The sequence below is a fragment of the Pristis pectinata genome, chromosome 12 (genome assembly GCF_009764475.1).
Source record: "Pristis pectinata isolate sPriPec2 chromosome 12, sPriPec2.1.pri, whole genome shotgun sequence".
NCBI classification, from domain to species: Eukaryota; Metazoa; Chordata; class Chondrichthyes; order Rhinopristiformes; family Pristidae; genus Pristis; species Pristis pectinata.
The window spans coordinates 19,553,144-19,569,053 of NC_067416.1; the positions used below are offsets into that span (position 1 = coordinate 19,553,144).

The following is a 15,910-nucleotide window of genomic DNA, read 5'->3' on the forward strand; positions in this document are numbered from 1 at the left end:
GAGTTTATTTTGGATTAAGTCGAAGTTTGCACTTTTCTACAATATAATTTCTGACATTTCATTATGCATTACCCAACATACTTTCCTTTCACTAATATATTTTAGGAGAGTTTTTGCAACAACACTGGAAAGGTATATTGACCTGAAGCTAATTTAAGTCAAGCCATTAATTTAACCTTAACAGAGTGTTCTGGAAATTTGACCTTGCAAGGGAGTACTTTTTTCCCCACAGCTTCCAAGTCAAAAGTAATTCAATGTATTTTTATATGAACTAATTTTATTTTGCATTTTACACTTGTTGTAGCAAAGAGACAGTACACCATTAATGGACACTCCCATTACAAAAGGTGCGCTCTACTCCAGAACTGGTGACAGTGAGGTTGATGACACTCAAGCAGATGGACATCACTACAACCAAAGAGATTTGGATTCTGCTCTGAGAGCAGCTAGGGAGGAGGTGATCATTCATTCTTAAGTAAACTTCTGTGTTAGAGTTTGTATCCCTGAGTCTATTCATATGGTGGATGTGTTTGGCTTTTAACAGGAGCTGTCTTAATATCTTTCAACAAATTAAAACGTCTGGATCTTTTTGAAAAAGATTTTTAGATAACTTAAATAATTCAGTTAATTAGTTTGTTTATTGATCCCTTTTGTTTCATTTCTATGCATCTTTGGTATAACCAACTTGTTTTAACCTATTTGTGCTTTTCTCAAATTGGTTCACATTGGTGTATATTTCCTTTCATTGTTTCAGATTGTTGAAAAGGAAAGGGAAGCAGCAGACTGGAAGAGGAAATACGACGAAAGTAAGCAAGAAGTTGTTGAGATGAGGTAGGTTGGTATAAATCTTTGAGTCTCTTGAGAATTCCGTTAGGCTGATTGTAGAGGCCTGCAGAAAATTAAATTGAGAATCCTCTGTAAATAAATATTATTATCCATGCAGACCGAATCATAATATCTTTGAGGGCTTTGAATTATATTTTAAATTTCAAGTGTGAACCTAAAAAAACCTTACTGGTTGAGTTTATACAGAGATGAAAGTAAATTAGGAGAAGCCATTAGGAAAGTGGCCACTCATTCTATAAAAATGGTTTAACTCAGCAATTTTAGAAGCATAACCATACCTGTAAGAAATTTTAGTTACTTTCACACCTGAGTTTATATCTTTTAATAACTACCTTCAGAGGCACCAAGCTTCAGTATTTTTGATGTTTAATATTTAATGGCTTCATTGACACAAACGTCTAATTGGAGTTGGACAAAATTTCAGTTGTTCTTTTAAATTTGGATTATATGTTGTACAACTGTGTGGATATCTTGTCTGCTCAGATTATGGAGATCAGGTTTCAATTGTGTCATTAGGATCTGACTGCAATATCAAGTGAACTAAGTCCCTGTCATTGTGGCTTCCTAGGAACAGGAAGATAAGATTTTAAAGAGAAGGGCTTTAATGTATTTTTGATCTCATGTGAGATCTCTCGTGATCTCATAGTTTTGATCAACATGAAGAACAAAATTTCTCTGTGCTCTTCGAGGACATCATGGGCCATCTCTGTTCAGGCTTCCACTCACTTTCCCCAGCCATTATTGCCTCTGATCCTCCCCCCAACCATTTCCCTTATTGCAAGCTATCACAGCAATTTGTCTTTAAATGAATTAATGAAATTGCTGAGGCACCATCTTGAGGGACTGGCAGTAGCTCCATGCAGCTTGAATTTCACTGTACTCTTGCAGGATGATAGCACTTTTGATCCCACTATTGCTACATTGCCTGAGCCTTGCTGCTGCCCGTCTATCAGTTAATCCAGTCTTCTGCTCATGCCAAGAAGGTGCAATCCAACTCTACCTCCAGAGTTATTTAAAGTCACCTTTGCTCTTCTGAGGAAAGGTTATTAGTCCTTTACCAGCTATACTGTAGCAATAGGGATAATGCGGTAATAGAGTACTGGTATGGGCAGAGTCACATGGAAGATGAGTTCTAAGGGAGTGCACAAATGTAATTAATTGACATTGAATCAGCAACCAACCTGCAAATGGTTGATCATCCCCTTCAATAGCACTACAGGGTGTTCTTCCCTTATGTACAGCTAGTCGAGCCGCTACATCACAACACCGGAGACCTGGGTTCAATCCTGACCTCGGTTGCTGCCTGTGTGGAGTTTGTACATTCTCCCTGTGGCCACTTGGTTTTCCTCCAGGTGCTTTGGTTTCTTCCCCACATTTCAAAGACGTACAGGTTGGAAGGTTAATTAATCACTGTAAATTGCCCCCAGTGTGCAGGTGAGTGGGGAGTTCATGAAAACATGGGGAGAATAAAAAAGGGGATGAGTGTAAATAGTGTAGGATTAGTGTAAATAGGTGGTTGATGGTCAGTGTGGACTTGTGGGCTGAAGGGCCTTTTTCTGTGCTGCATATCTCTCTATCTCTATGTTGTGATATGAGAGACTGTCAGATTGCATTAACTGGAATATTAAGCCTCAGTTTGCCAGCACTCTGTCATTTAGCATTGCACACTGATTGACATCATTATCTGCACTCAGTGGCGATAATGTTTGCAGGAACCAGCCCTCATCAGCATAGCAACTTGTAACACAAATATCCATGCCTGGATAGAGTGTCATATTAGAACCAATTTGGCACCCAAATTGTGTGGAAAATGAACATTATGGAGCCAAATTTTACAGCCCAAATACTTAGTTTAAATTTACGGAATAACATAAACCTAAAATTTAATTGTTTTGCACCTGTTCTTCATGTGTAAACAACTCATAAAAGCACTTTTATCTGTGGTAGATCTCACCAGTGATTGTTTCCCGTTGAAACCGTGCCTATTGGTGCATTGGCCTGGATACTTCCATGTGCAATTCACTTTAGGCTAACATATTTCTGGTGTCAGATCTGTACTCAATAACTTTGCAGGTGACACGCCATTTGTTTCCTTCCTTGCTGGCATAAATCTGGCATGACTTACTACCTTCATTAAACAGTCACAGTACAACTTGGTCTATATTGTGCTACTTTGTTTCATATGTGTCTATATATAAAGGGGCACAGTGCAAATATCAGGACACCTGACTGGACAACTTCAGAGCTCAGTGCATACTTTACAAACCCCCCAACCAAAGTTCACAGAAACTACAGAGAGTTGTGGACACAGCCCAACACGTCATGGAAACCAGCCTCCCCTCCTTGGACTCTGTCTTTACCTCACGCTGCCTTGGCAAAGCAGCCAGCATAATCAAAGACCCCACCCACCTGGGTCATTCTCTCTTCTCTCCTCTCCCATCAGGTAGAAGATACAGGAGCCTGAGGGCACATACCACCAGGCTTAAGGACAGCTTCTATCCCACTGGGATAAGACTATTGAATGGTTCCCTTATATGATGAGATGGACTCTGACCTCACAATCTACCTTGTGACCTTGCACCTTATTGTCTACCTGCGCTGCACTTTCTCTGCAGCTGTGACACTTTACTCTGTACTGTTATTGTTTTTACCTGTACTACCTCAATGCACTCTGTACTAACTCAATGTAACTGCACTGTGTAATGAATTGACCTGTACGATCGGTATGCAAGGCAAGTTTTTTCACTGTACCTTGGTACAAGTGACAATAATAAACCAATACCAATACTAATAGGGAGTGCTAGTTTTCAGCATTCAGTTGCAAACATACTCAATCTCTGGGCGCCAGTGCCAACACTCCCACTAGGAGCCTTTTGAGCCCAACCCTTCCAGGGTCTGCAGCAATGCAGCTGCCATACCAATGCTAGTTCTCTCTGTGTAATTAAGGACGTTTTATACTCCTAAACAAGGGCACATTTCAGGAGTGCTGGTGTGTCCTGAACCATGCATAACAAAAAAAATTACAAAAATCTGAAACTTAACATGACTCAAGAAAATCAGACCTTCTTGGAGATTTTTCTGTTTTACTGTCTCATGTGGTTTACGAAACCCAAGCACTTAAGGCAGAGATGATTTGCTGCTCAATGGCCCCTCTGCCCAAGAGGTTGAGTATGTTCTCCTGTACATGCGTGCATTGTTGAACTTGTGAAGCCCCCTCCCATGCAGGTAGCCTTTCTTCTATTCCTCGCTGTCTTTACCCAATTGAAGAAGATGTTCCACCTGCCTGAGCAAGGATCCGGACCCGCTGGAATTTGCCTACCACCACAACAGGTCTTCAGCGGATGCAATCTCAGTGGCCCTCCACTTGGCTTTGGAGCACCTAGACCACAGCAAAACACATGTCAGGCTGCCATTTATCGATTACAGCTTGGCATTCAACACCATTATCCCCTCAGTACTAATCAACAAGCTTCAAAACCTGGGCCTCTGTACCTCCCTCTACAACTGGATCCACGACTTCCTTATCGGGAGACCACAGTCAGTGTGGATTGGGAGTAACATCTCCTCCTTGCTGACAATCAACACAGGCACACCTCAAGGATGTGTGCTTAGCCCACTGTTCTACTCTCTCTACATTCATGACTGTGTGACTAGGCACAGCTCAAAAGCCATCTATAAATTTGCTGATGACACCATTGTTGTTGGCAGAATCTCAAATGGCGATGAGGCGGTGTACAGGAGTGAGATAGATCGGTTGGTTGAGTGGTGTCGCAACAACAACCTCACACTCAAAGAAGACCAAGGAATTGATTGTGGACTTCAGGAAGGAGAAACCGGGAGAACACACACCAGTCTTCATTGAGGGGTCAGCGGTGGAAAGGGTGAGCAGCTTCAAGGTACTGGGCATCAACATCTCAGAGGATCTATTGTATCAACACATTGATACAATCATGAAGAAGGCGCGCCTGCAGCTCTCCTTCATCAGAAATGTGAGGAGATTTGGTATGTCACCAAAGACCTGTGCAAATTTCTACAGATGAACGGTGGAGAGCATTCTGACTGGTTAGTATCACCGCCTGGTATGGAGGCTCTGATGTGCAGGATCGCAAGAGGCAGCAGAGGGCTGTAGACTCAGCCAGCTCCATCATGGGCACAACCCTGTCTGCCATCAATGACATCTTCAGGAAGCGGTTCCTCAAGAAGGCAGCATCCATCGTTAAGGACCCTCACCACCTGGGACATGCTTTCTTCATGTTACTACCAGTGGGGAGGAGGTACAGGAGCCTGAAGACCCACACTCAACGTTTCAGGAACAGTTTCTTCCCCTCCACCATCACATTTCTGAACGGTCCATGAACCCATAAATACAACCTCATTATTCCTCTTTTGCACTATTTATTTATTTTTGTATCTTACAGTAATTTAAAAATGTCTTGTACTGTACTGCTGTCGCAAAACAATAAATTTCACAACATATGTCAGTGATAATAAAACTGATTCTGATTCATGAGATTTAGTGAAGTTTCTTTCAGACTTACTCCTTCAGGCCAAGGTTCTCACTCCTAGAAAATTCTAGTGTGGCATCTCCTGCCATGGTCTTTGAATATCTGCCCTAATAGTTCTGCTGGTTACCATGCTAGTGCACTGGACCTCCAACCTGGCCTGTATCTCCTTGACCATTATGACATTCCTCTGTAAAAATCATGGAGCTTTATCCCTCTCTTCTGCAGCCCCTCTTCCATGGCAGTCATAGTGAGTGTTGCTGCTGTCTGATTGTCAGGGGAATGTGCCTTTAATGGCTGATGCCCTTTTGTCATTGGTGCACAGCAAAGTATTAGCAGCCGTGTTCAATTGGGCAATGTCCCATTTAGAGTCACATAGATTCTGTTTTAGCTCATGATTCTGTGTGCAAATCATCATAGCACTGTTTCTAATGTATTTTTAGCTAATTTCATCACATTTTGGAGGGGATCCAATTTGGCATTTGTATTTTACCCAGAAAACGTTTAACACACTAGAAAAGTGTGTAATCCAATTTGGGGGCTATTGTGTTTATCAAAAATTCTGAATCTATCCATTCCACAAAAGAACAGAAATGGTATTGTATCTGGTCTTCACTGTAATATCTTCAGAAGTCAAATTCTGTCGTAAACATCCACATTTTAAACAGCCTTTGCAATATTTTGTCAATCATTATTCAATTTTAGCATCTTTTCAGAATGATTATCCCAACACAATTCTTTAATGCTTGATTCTAAATCTATGAAAATGCTGTTCTACCAAATTTGAAGTTGTGCTTAGTCACTAAGTTTATGTGTCAGCATCTTTGCATTTCCTCACTTTTTACTGTAGCTTCTCTTGTCTACAGGCGGATTGTTGCAGAGTATGAGAAGACCATTGCTCAAATGATAGGTAAAATTGTTTCTTTATATTATCCAAGATGGTGAAGTAATTAAGATAAAAGGGAAAACATTTTGCTGTTTAGCCAAAATCTAAATCGTGATATTCTCATTTTGCATCTCAGTACATTTGCTTTAAGAAGTAAAAAAGCTTTCAGCTTGCGTAACTTCACTGATGAAAAGCTAAACACAAACTCTGAAAACTCTCCCCTTTTTTACAAGGCTGTATTGTATTTCACTCCTATTCTGACCATATTACAGTTGTTCAAATTGATATCTTATTTTGCATCATTCCTCTGATACAGCCAATATTGTGCAAAGAAATTTCTGCAGGTTTATACACACAAAGTGCTGGAGGAACTCAGCAGGTCAGGCAGCATCTATGGAGGGAAATAAACAATTGACGTTTTGGGTCTCGAAATGTCGACTGTTTATTTCCCTCCATAGATGCTGGCTGAGTTCCTCCAGCACTTTGTGTGTGTTGCTCCAGATTCCAGCATCTGCAGAATCTCTTGTGTCTCCAGCAGGTTTATTTATGGAGTTGTTAGAAAAGTAATCTCAAAGTACCATGTTACAACAAATTCTTTGATTCCTTGAATTGGATTGTAGACTAAAATTGCCATTATGCCCGGTAAATGCTTTTATAATTTCTGTTTAATTGTGTGAACTTTTAGCTCTGACAACTATTGATGTTCGGTTTGATTTGTTGGTGACCTTTACACTTGATTACAATATCATTGCTACAAATTTATCCTTAAGTCATTCATCCAGGCAATTACTTATGTAGCCCAGGTTTTACTTTTCAATTTGGTTATTTTGTTTCTGTGATTGTCCAATGGTACCCCTTAGAAAGAAATGAGGTGGAGGGAGAGGGGGCAGTGGTGAGGCAGGGGGATAGGGGTTAGGGGTTGTCTGGCTCTTTCATCTTTTATTTAAGTCTCCTTTGTCTTTTCTTTTTTTCTCTCTGTCTCTGCCCCCCCCCCCTCTCTCTCACTATGTCTCTTTATATTCTTTTGTTGGGCTCTCTGCATCATCTATTCATGATGCTTCTTCATTATACTTCCTCTTTTCTACCATGACTCTTACTTCTCACTGTTTTCACTCTTTCATTTGGTATTGGAACATATGGTTGGACAATAAAGGGGAGGATAAGGTGATTTGTGATGGGTTACCACAGTGGAAGGAAATGTAGTCAGCGCTAAAGGGCAGTTTTCAGGTTGTGGTGTTTGGCAGAACTGCAGGCAGGAATTGTAGACTCACAGTAAAGACAGAGTTAAATGAGTGATACTACTGCTTTGCACAACTTAGAATCCAGAGGGCATAAAGATTTGTATAATAGTAAGTAAATGATACTTAATTCATTTGTCTATTTTAAACTGTTTTATGATGTAGGGAATCAGGAGTAAATTAAATAAACAAAAAAACTTATAATATCCTGCAGATATAAATAATGAAGGATTCCTGTGAGCAGTTAGCTTCAAGTTGAGTTTCTATTTTTGGTTAAGGGACAGGAAAATGGGACAATAAAAGGAGAAGGAAGCTGTACTTACTTTGCCTTTTGGACTGACAATTAGCTCCTTCAGCCGTAGTCTTTCAGTATTAATATTCTCAAACTTATACCTCTCTGAATGCAAGTAGATCACCATAAGTTAGTAAAGTTAAAACTAATTACCTTTTTTTTCTCTTAAATTGTAATATATTTAAACTCTAAAATCTGCTCAATTCCTCAAAAAAAGATGAAATTTATGTAATTTATCTACCTTTCTGGTGTTTTAGCCTTTCTTCACTGCTATGTAATGCTATTACTGTTACTTTCTTTGCTCTTTTCCAAATTCTGCTTTATTTTTTGCTTCCTCTCCTCCCACTTTTGCAATTTTTTTATTTAAAAAAGAGTGACTTTTCTGATCCTTTCTGACAGGTCTGGAGTGTTTTTTTTTCTGCTTACCTAACTAGTTGCCTTTTTCCATTATGCTTTCACCTTGCTTCTGGTCATTTGCTTGCAATGCAAATAAGGCAAGCCTGGTAAGTAATGCTTTTACACACTTTCATCACCTACTCCATGCAGCTTCTGGGAAGTGGCAGCGGGAATGGGGTTGGTGGGGATATCATTTTTATTCCACAACTATTTTTTGGTTTTGTTAAAATATTTTGAGCATGTGGAGCATGATTCTCTCAGTAAAGAATGCCTGTTAAGGAAAACAGCAGGCTAATCTGCGAGAAATTTAGTTCGTCCAAGTGTAACAGTCATAATTCATCAGGTCATACGTTTTAGCAAATCACTTTGTTACTGCTAACCTTTTTAAAATCTATTTGTAGCATAGAGTCATAGAAACAGAGACCATCATGGCTATGCTGGCTCTTTGGATGAGCAGTCAGCTGTAATTCAATTTTTTTAAAGTAACACGATATGTTCTTCATTTAAAGCTCGAGTACTTCTCCCACTCTTTTTTAAAATCACTTGGGGAATCAGCTTCTACTACTTTTACAGGCAAAGTCTCCCAGGTGCTGACAATGATCTAAATCAACAATAATTTTGATTTTACCATTTGACCTTGTACCAATGATTTTCAATCTATGATTCTAATCTATTGACCCACTCACTAGAGTCACTCAAGGGTATAATGTTTCTTCTTGAGGATTCGACTTCATGTTGAAAACCTTTCTATTTTCAAGAAGGACTGTCCTAAATTTTCCAAAGTTTTTAAATAATTGAAATCTTTCAAACATAGTAGTATTCTGATAAACCTCCTCTGAAGCCTTCCTGAAATGTAATGATCAGAAATGTCTACCATATTCCAGGCTAAGGCATAAGCAGTGATTCATAACGTTCTAGCACAATTGCTTTGCTTTTATAAACTGTTATTCCCCATAAAAAACAAAAGAAATCCATTTTATAAAGCTCCTATCATTTACCTAGCCAGTTTTGAGGATTTGTAGATATGGACACCTAATACTATTTATCTGTACGTCAGCATGCCATTTACAGTATATAGTCTTCCCATAATAAATATTACAACACATAATTTTTTTATGCAGGTACATTTTCTTAAAAGCTACAATGCCAACTATTGCTTTATTTGTTTGGATTATATCAAACAAATTCAGCAAGTATATTTTATATTCACATTTCTATTCAAATTATGCAAATAGGAAAATATAGCTTATCTTTTTTGTTTAATGAAATCTGTTGAAGGACAATTCATGGATTGATAATGTTATCGGGTTGTGCCCTAAACAAAATCATGAAAAGTGAGAGAATGGTGTACCAGGACTTCCTACTGCAGCCAAGAATGAAGCAGAAAGCCCTGCCATAAATTTGCTGATGCACAATGATTTTGACTTATAGCGTTACCATATAATTATGTCAGTATATTTTCATACTAATGTGGCTACGTAATTTTTAGTATTTTTTGTTTTCAGGATTTTTGGTTTGGGGCACAATTCTGTTTTACTTATATTGCAGCAAAATAAAAATCGCTAGATTTCACAACACTTCTAATTTGCCTCATTCTCTCCCATCCTGCTTTATAATCATAGTGATCTAATCTTGCAAAAAGCAGATTGATTTTTTTTTTGTCCTTTTTTTATTTTCTTATTTTATTTCTCCTCAATGGATTCTCCACACCAGGATGGTGAACAGGTGAGTTTCCATTTTATAACTGGCTACTGGTCGGTTCATGAAACCACTGATAATTTTCCCCTTCTTTTATGCCAGTTGCCTTACTCCTCTTTGCTGCTTCCCTATTGAAGCATAACTAAGAGCTATACATCTGGCCGTGAAGAAACTGTATTTTCTTGTGGTGAAATACAATGGAGCCAGTGTTTGACACCACCTTCCCATTGTGTCCATCCTATCTATAGTAATTCATGCTAACTACACTTTTCTGTGTTTATTGCAAACCTACAATTCCCTAAACAGTGTACTTAAGCACTCTTCCTTCAAAATTCCATCAAACTTCCTTGGACAAGGGTAAAGTTTCTGAATCTTCAATTTAATTTCCTGAATTCTATGAATAACAAGTTACAAAATAACCACTTCACTTCCAATGTCCCCTTTTCCTTATCGGATTTATTGCCTTTTAAAATATTTATGATTGCTCAGCTTCTGTTATCTAAGAAGGATGATCTGCAATTTGTACTAGTACACGGAGATACATGAGCAATTTTTCTTTATTTTTCTGTACCCTCTCCTCCCATTTTTCTATCAATAGCCACCTGACACCCTATTTTAGTTAGGTGAGCTTGCTCAGGGCATGTGCAGGGTGGAGATCAGCAGGGGCATGCTCCCTCCTATTGTCACTGTGCACAGTAAAGACATGTACATTTGTTTGTAATCTATATTGTTTTTAAAGAATATTAAACTCCTCTGTACATCTCTGGGTCTTCCATTTTAATTCTGATTTGATGATTTAAATATTTCAATTTCAAAGGAATGGATTAAATTCAGATATAAATTTTATTATATTGAACAATTCAAAGCCCAGCAAAGCAAAATTTAGCACAAATTCAACACATTCTGTCATCTTTCACTCTTCTACCCTCATGGTTAAAGGTAACTACAGTTAACATCATGAACTTTTATTTTTGCAGGGTGCAATGTTTCTTTGAATGCAGAATTGCTGGGATATTAATCAGAGTACTAAAATCTAACTTCTGCGGATTACATGATTGTGATTGATACAAAGTATAATATTTGGAAATGTGCTAAGGACTGTGACGTCTTCATCTTGGTGGTTATTGTTCATCTGAGTAGATATATCTGTCTAGGTTGCGCAATACAGATAATGACTCACACATTTTCTTGTCTTTTTGAGAGTAGAGGGAATAGTTTGCCTTTCTGTTTGGGGCTCTTATTTCTCTTTTTTTAAATATCCTTTTCTTGTGGAGAGATTGTTGGGAAGCCTCTTTCGCTGATTCTTTAATTAATTTCTTCAGATAATTGCAAATTAATGCACTATTCCTTTCCCAATTTTCCCACTTTCTCACTTTTACTATTTTACCAATAATATTTTTCTCACTATTCTATTTGTATTACTGATTTTCTTCAAAATGTCCATATTTTCCTTTTGATTTAGTAATTCTAACCCATTTTGAAGCAACAATCCTGTTGCTGTGCTGTGTTTCTGATGTCTTATCCAAATTTCCAAGATTTATGTGTTCAGCCGTGATGAGTGTCCAATCTGAGAATGATGCTGTCCTAATTCAAAATAAAGACGTGCACAATTTCAGCAAAAGTTGCTGAACAACAGGAATGTAAACCCTGATTATGGAATGTTGAAGCACAAATGTGCAGTGTCTTATCCAGGTTCTTCTTTATTTGTTGCCATTTTTCCTTCACTTTCCACTTGTGGGCCTGCTGGTAGGCCCAGGCTTCCACAGGAAAAATGCAGGTTTTTTTTTCAGGGAAAAGTACTGGACCTCCTGCAAGTTTTCCTCCAGGTCACACACTATCCTGACTTGAAAATATTTTGCCAGTCCTTCTTCATAACTAGGTCCAGAACCTGGAATATGTTGCCCAACTGCCCTGTGTGATTACTATCTCTACGTAGAATGCAGCAAGTCACTCACCACCTACTCAAAGGGAATTCCTAATGGACCTAATGCTGGCCTTATTAACAACGTCTGTGTCCCAAGAGAAGAACATTTGTAGATAGGCTATCCACTGAAGAATAAACCAAAGCTTTTAGACCAACTTTGAATGTGTTATTTCATATTAGTCTTGCAAAAGTTTGGCTGGAGGTTTATAATAAATTTGTAAAATTGCATATAAATAATTAATATTGTTGCAAAGTTATAGGACAGATGGTATAATTATAACTCATGTTTTAAATCTGACTCAAAAGTCCATTAATAAAATATTGCCGTTATGCCTTCTCCAGATGACTGCTTGCAGCATTGGGGACTTCAAACTGTGTGCTGTAATTTTTTTTCCTCTGGCATATGAGGTGGAATACTCACATATTGCAACTTAATGCAACTATGAAAAGAATCATTCTTTTCATAATTTTAACCCTGATAAATGCAGGAAGAACAAAAATTGGATTATATTGTAGTTTGGTGCCCTTGTACAGGTCACAGAATTTCTATCAGCTGATGGGCCATTTGGAGTACCCAAATGCTCTGTCCCTTAAAATGTTCAATTTTGAAGTAAGATACCAATCTAAATTTTAGGATTTTTCTATGGCAGTGAGGGCAGAGAAAAAAGTAATGGCTTGCATACAGCTATTTAGGCCACAGGGTCAACCATAATGCCACTTAACCCAAGGCAAAGAATTTTTTCCTTTTAACACACATTGTTTATAAATGTATCATTGATGACATTGGGCCAACTGGTGTGAGGAGCTGAACCATACAGGCAGAGATCTTGCATATGTCACTGTTTATGTTAAATTAGCCAATTTCAGCTGGTTATTTGAGACTTGGTCTTGATTTTTCTTGGTTAAAGAGTAAATACTGGCTGAAATGCCCAGTGATGAAAAGCATTCACAAAATAGTGGTTAAGTTTCTGAACGAAAATCTAGAAGAATGGAGATGAGTCCATTGCCAGTAATGTTTGCACAAAGGAGTTTGAGACCTGGGACAGTCGAGGAATTGAAATTCAAGTAATTAAAGAAATCTGGAATATAAAAAATGATCTCAGGAAATATAAGCATGGAACTGACTAGATTTTCGTGAAAACCCATTTGGTTCATTGATGTCTTTGAAGTAAGGAAATCTGGCCTATATGTGACTCCAATCCCATTGATTAATCCACAGTTCAGGGACAATTAAAGATGGACATTAAGTGCCAGCATTGTCAGCAATGTCTAATGTGAATTAATAAATATAAAATGAATGGACCACGTTAATTATTTTTGGTTTAATACTCATTTATTAAAGGGATTATGATTTTTTTATTAGCCTGGTTCACCAAATTTAAATTTATGCTTCCGTTTTGTGCAAAGGGCAGTGGTTCAACTAATATCAGTGTCTGAGAAAGACTCCATCAACAGAAGTGAGCAATGTGTGAGACCTTGCTAGAGTATATTTCTTGAGTCGTTTGTTTGATATACAATGTGGAGGTGCAACTTTAGAAGCAGTTCCTGTTTTGACCATTATGAATGCTACAAAGTCCTGTGATGATGTCGTTATCTTTTAAATAACAGACGACTCAGCCACATTTTCCAATCACAGGAGGATAATCTCTGACATACAACATATTAATCTTATTATTTTGCTTCTTAATTTTGGATTGCACTGACTTGAAGAACAAAAGAAAGATGTATGTCTTCTGCCTATCATAGGCAGAAAAAGGTTTTGAAAGTTAAACCAAGATATCTCAAGCATTTTCCTTTGCTGTAAATCTTCTCATCATGTGTTTATCTGTTATTTACTCAAACATCATTTGCAATTGATTACCCAGAGACTGAGTATATTTAATTGAAAAGCACATTATCTTTTAGATTAGAAACGTTTTTTCTTAATAAGACTTGTTGACTTAATCTTCTTCAAGGCAATGAAAACATCCATTTACTTTTTGTGACTTAGTTTCTAGTGCAAATCTGCGCCTTGTGCTTTAACCTATTCAATCTTCTGGCGATTACCATAATTACCATTAGCATATTGGTAAATGTAGTTTTTGAGAAAATTAGCATTTTAATATAAGTAAGAACATATAAAGAACATTTTTCAAAATTATTGCTGAAAACTGTTACATTTTTGTCTCTAATGCCCAGTATTATAGTTTCATGGATTAGAATAGTAAAATGCACTTCCAAAGCAAATTACAAAAAAAAAATCCTGTACAGAACCTCCCTAGGTTATGACAGGGTTCCGTTCCTGAGAAATGTTGGTAACCTGAACAATTTGCAAGGCCAGGCAATATTTATAAATCCAAAATCCGGCAAATCTATCCTGCCGTCTCCCAAATGCTCATTGATATGTACAGCTGTACCTAGGTCAGGTATTCGTAATCTAGGGAGGACCTGTGTATTTCTCCATTAACAATTATTTAATGGAAAATTTTTGGAGATGTAGTTTAGAATTGGGTCCTTTAAAATGGCATGATATGAGCTTTGTTTTCCACAGAAGACGATCACAGAGAAAAGTCTATCTCCCATCACACTGTACAACAGTTAATAATGGAAAAGGACCAGGCCTTGTCTGATCTGAACTCTGTGGAGAAATCTCTGGCGGACCTCTTCAGGAGATACGAGAAAATGAAGGAGGTGTTAGAGGGGTTCCGAAAGGTGGGTTCATTAAGAAAGTAATTTTCTAATCTTTTTCCAAACATAAAATTTTAAACTATATATGGACAGCAGTTGATCCCGTAACAGGGTAATTGTAATCATTTCAGCTGACAAATTTTAGTTGGTAATTCAGAATAAGAATGGGGAGGATATTGAAAACTGAGGATTCTGATTTTTTAAAATTAAAACTTGAATCCCGTGGCACTTTATGAAGTTAAATGTAATGATGCTGGCTGTGATTTGAAACTTTGTGTACCTGCAGCACTCGATGATATCCATATCCACATAACTAATTCTTGCAAGCGAAAGTTAATAGAACAAACATTAAATTATATTTTAAACATCTAAGATTAGACTGGGACACTGAGGCTCCTGTGCTTTAGCCTAAATCTCAGGCAGTGTAGGTGGCTCTGTGTACATAGTAGAAACATGCAGTGAAATTCATAGTTTGTAGAATTCGTAGTATATTGTTTTTAAACTGTTTCGTTAATCCCTTCAAAGAATATCAATACCTTGTTCATTGAACGCTGACTTCTATGTCCAGAATTAGGAATTTGCTGTCATATTTGCCTTGTCCCAATCAATATATTGCAAAGGGACTCAGCATTCAAGCACATGAAGAGTGAGGTGCTGGAGTGTTTTACCCACCAGATACCAACTAAAAAAGGTTTAGTGTTTGTTCATTCAAGTGTGAGTGAAGTATAAACAGCATGATAAGTCTTAATTAGCAATGAACAACATCTCCTGCACTTTTTCTTTGACTTTTTATGTATTTATCTCTTAAAAACATCTTTCTTTACTTTGTTTTCTGAGTATTATTTGCCATTGATTTAAATAATCTACACTTCACTAGGATTCATCAATATAATTGGCAGTAGAGACAGTGTTGCTTTCCCAGTTTACGCTGGTCCCAGGTTCCTGCAGAGGGTGGCCGTTTTGGCAGAATGATAATAGGAAATTGCAGTGTAAAAAGCCTGCAGGAATTCAGTGGATAAGTGCAAGCCTAATAAACACCAAGTGTCTTTCTTTGCTGCTGACCATAAAACCTGGGCTAAAATGATCACATCAGTTTATATTTCTTGAATTTTTTTACTTTAGATACAAAGCCAAATATGGGATCAGTTTTGCAGTAGTCATGACCAGAAACCTGTCAGCGTTTGGGGTCATTACACTGTGGAACTGACAGTAACTTCTGAAGTATGCACTCGTGTAGTCAACACAGAAATCCAAAACTTTTTCTCAGTAATATCCTCTATCTTTTGTGGGGAGTAGTATTTTGCAAGCTTTATCTTCAGAAATCAATGGTTTTGTGAAAATTTGTTATGTACAAAAATGTTCTTACTGTAAAAATATTCTGAATATGTTGCATATTATTTCTTGGGGTATAATTGAGTTCTTAATGGCAAACTAAGCCTACTTAGCAGGTTTTTAGTGCCA

The 15,910-nt window shown here is 37.6% G+C and overlaps 1 protein-coding gene across 1 annotated transcript in view; it reads left to right on the forward strand.

The window, feature by feature from the left end:
• tacc2 (transforming, acidic coiled-coil containing protein 2) overlaps nt 1-15,910 on the forward strand; it is an 80,425-nt gene that overhangs the window by 61,229 nt on the left and 3,286 nt on the right. The window contains 4 exon segments of the mRNA XM_052027598.1: nt 305-457; nt 755-831; nt 6,215-6,258; nt 14,313-14,473. Coding sequence (XP_051883558.1) covers nt 305-457; nt 755-831; nt 6,215-6,258; nt 14,313-14,473 — 435 coding nt within the window.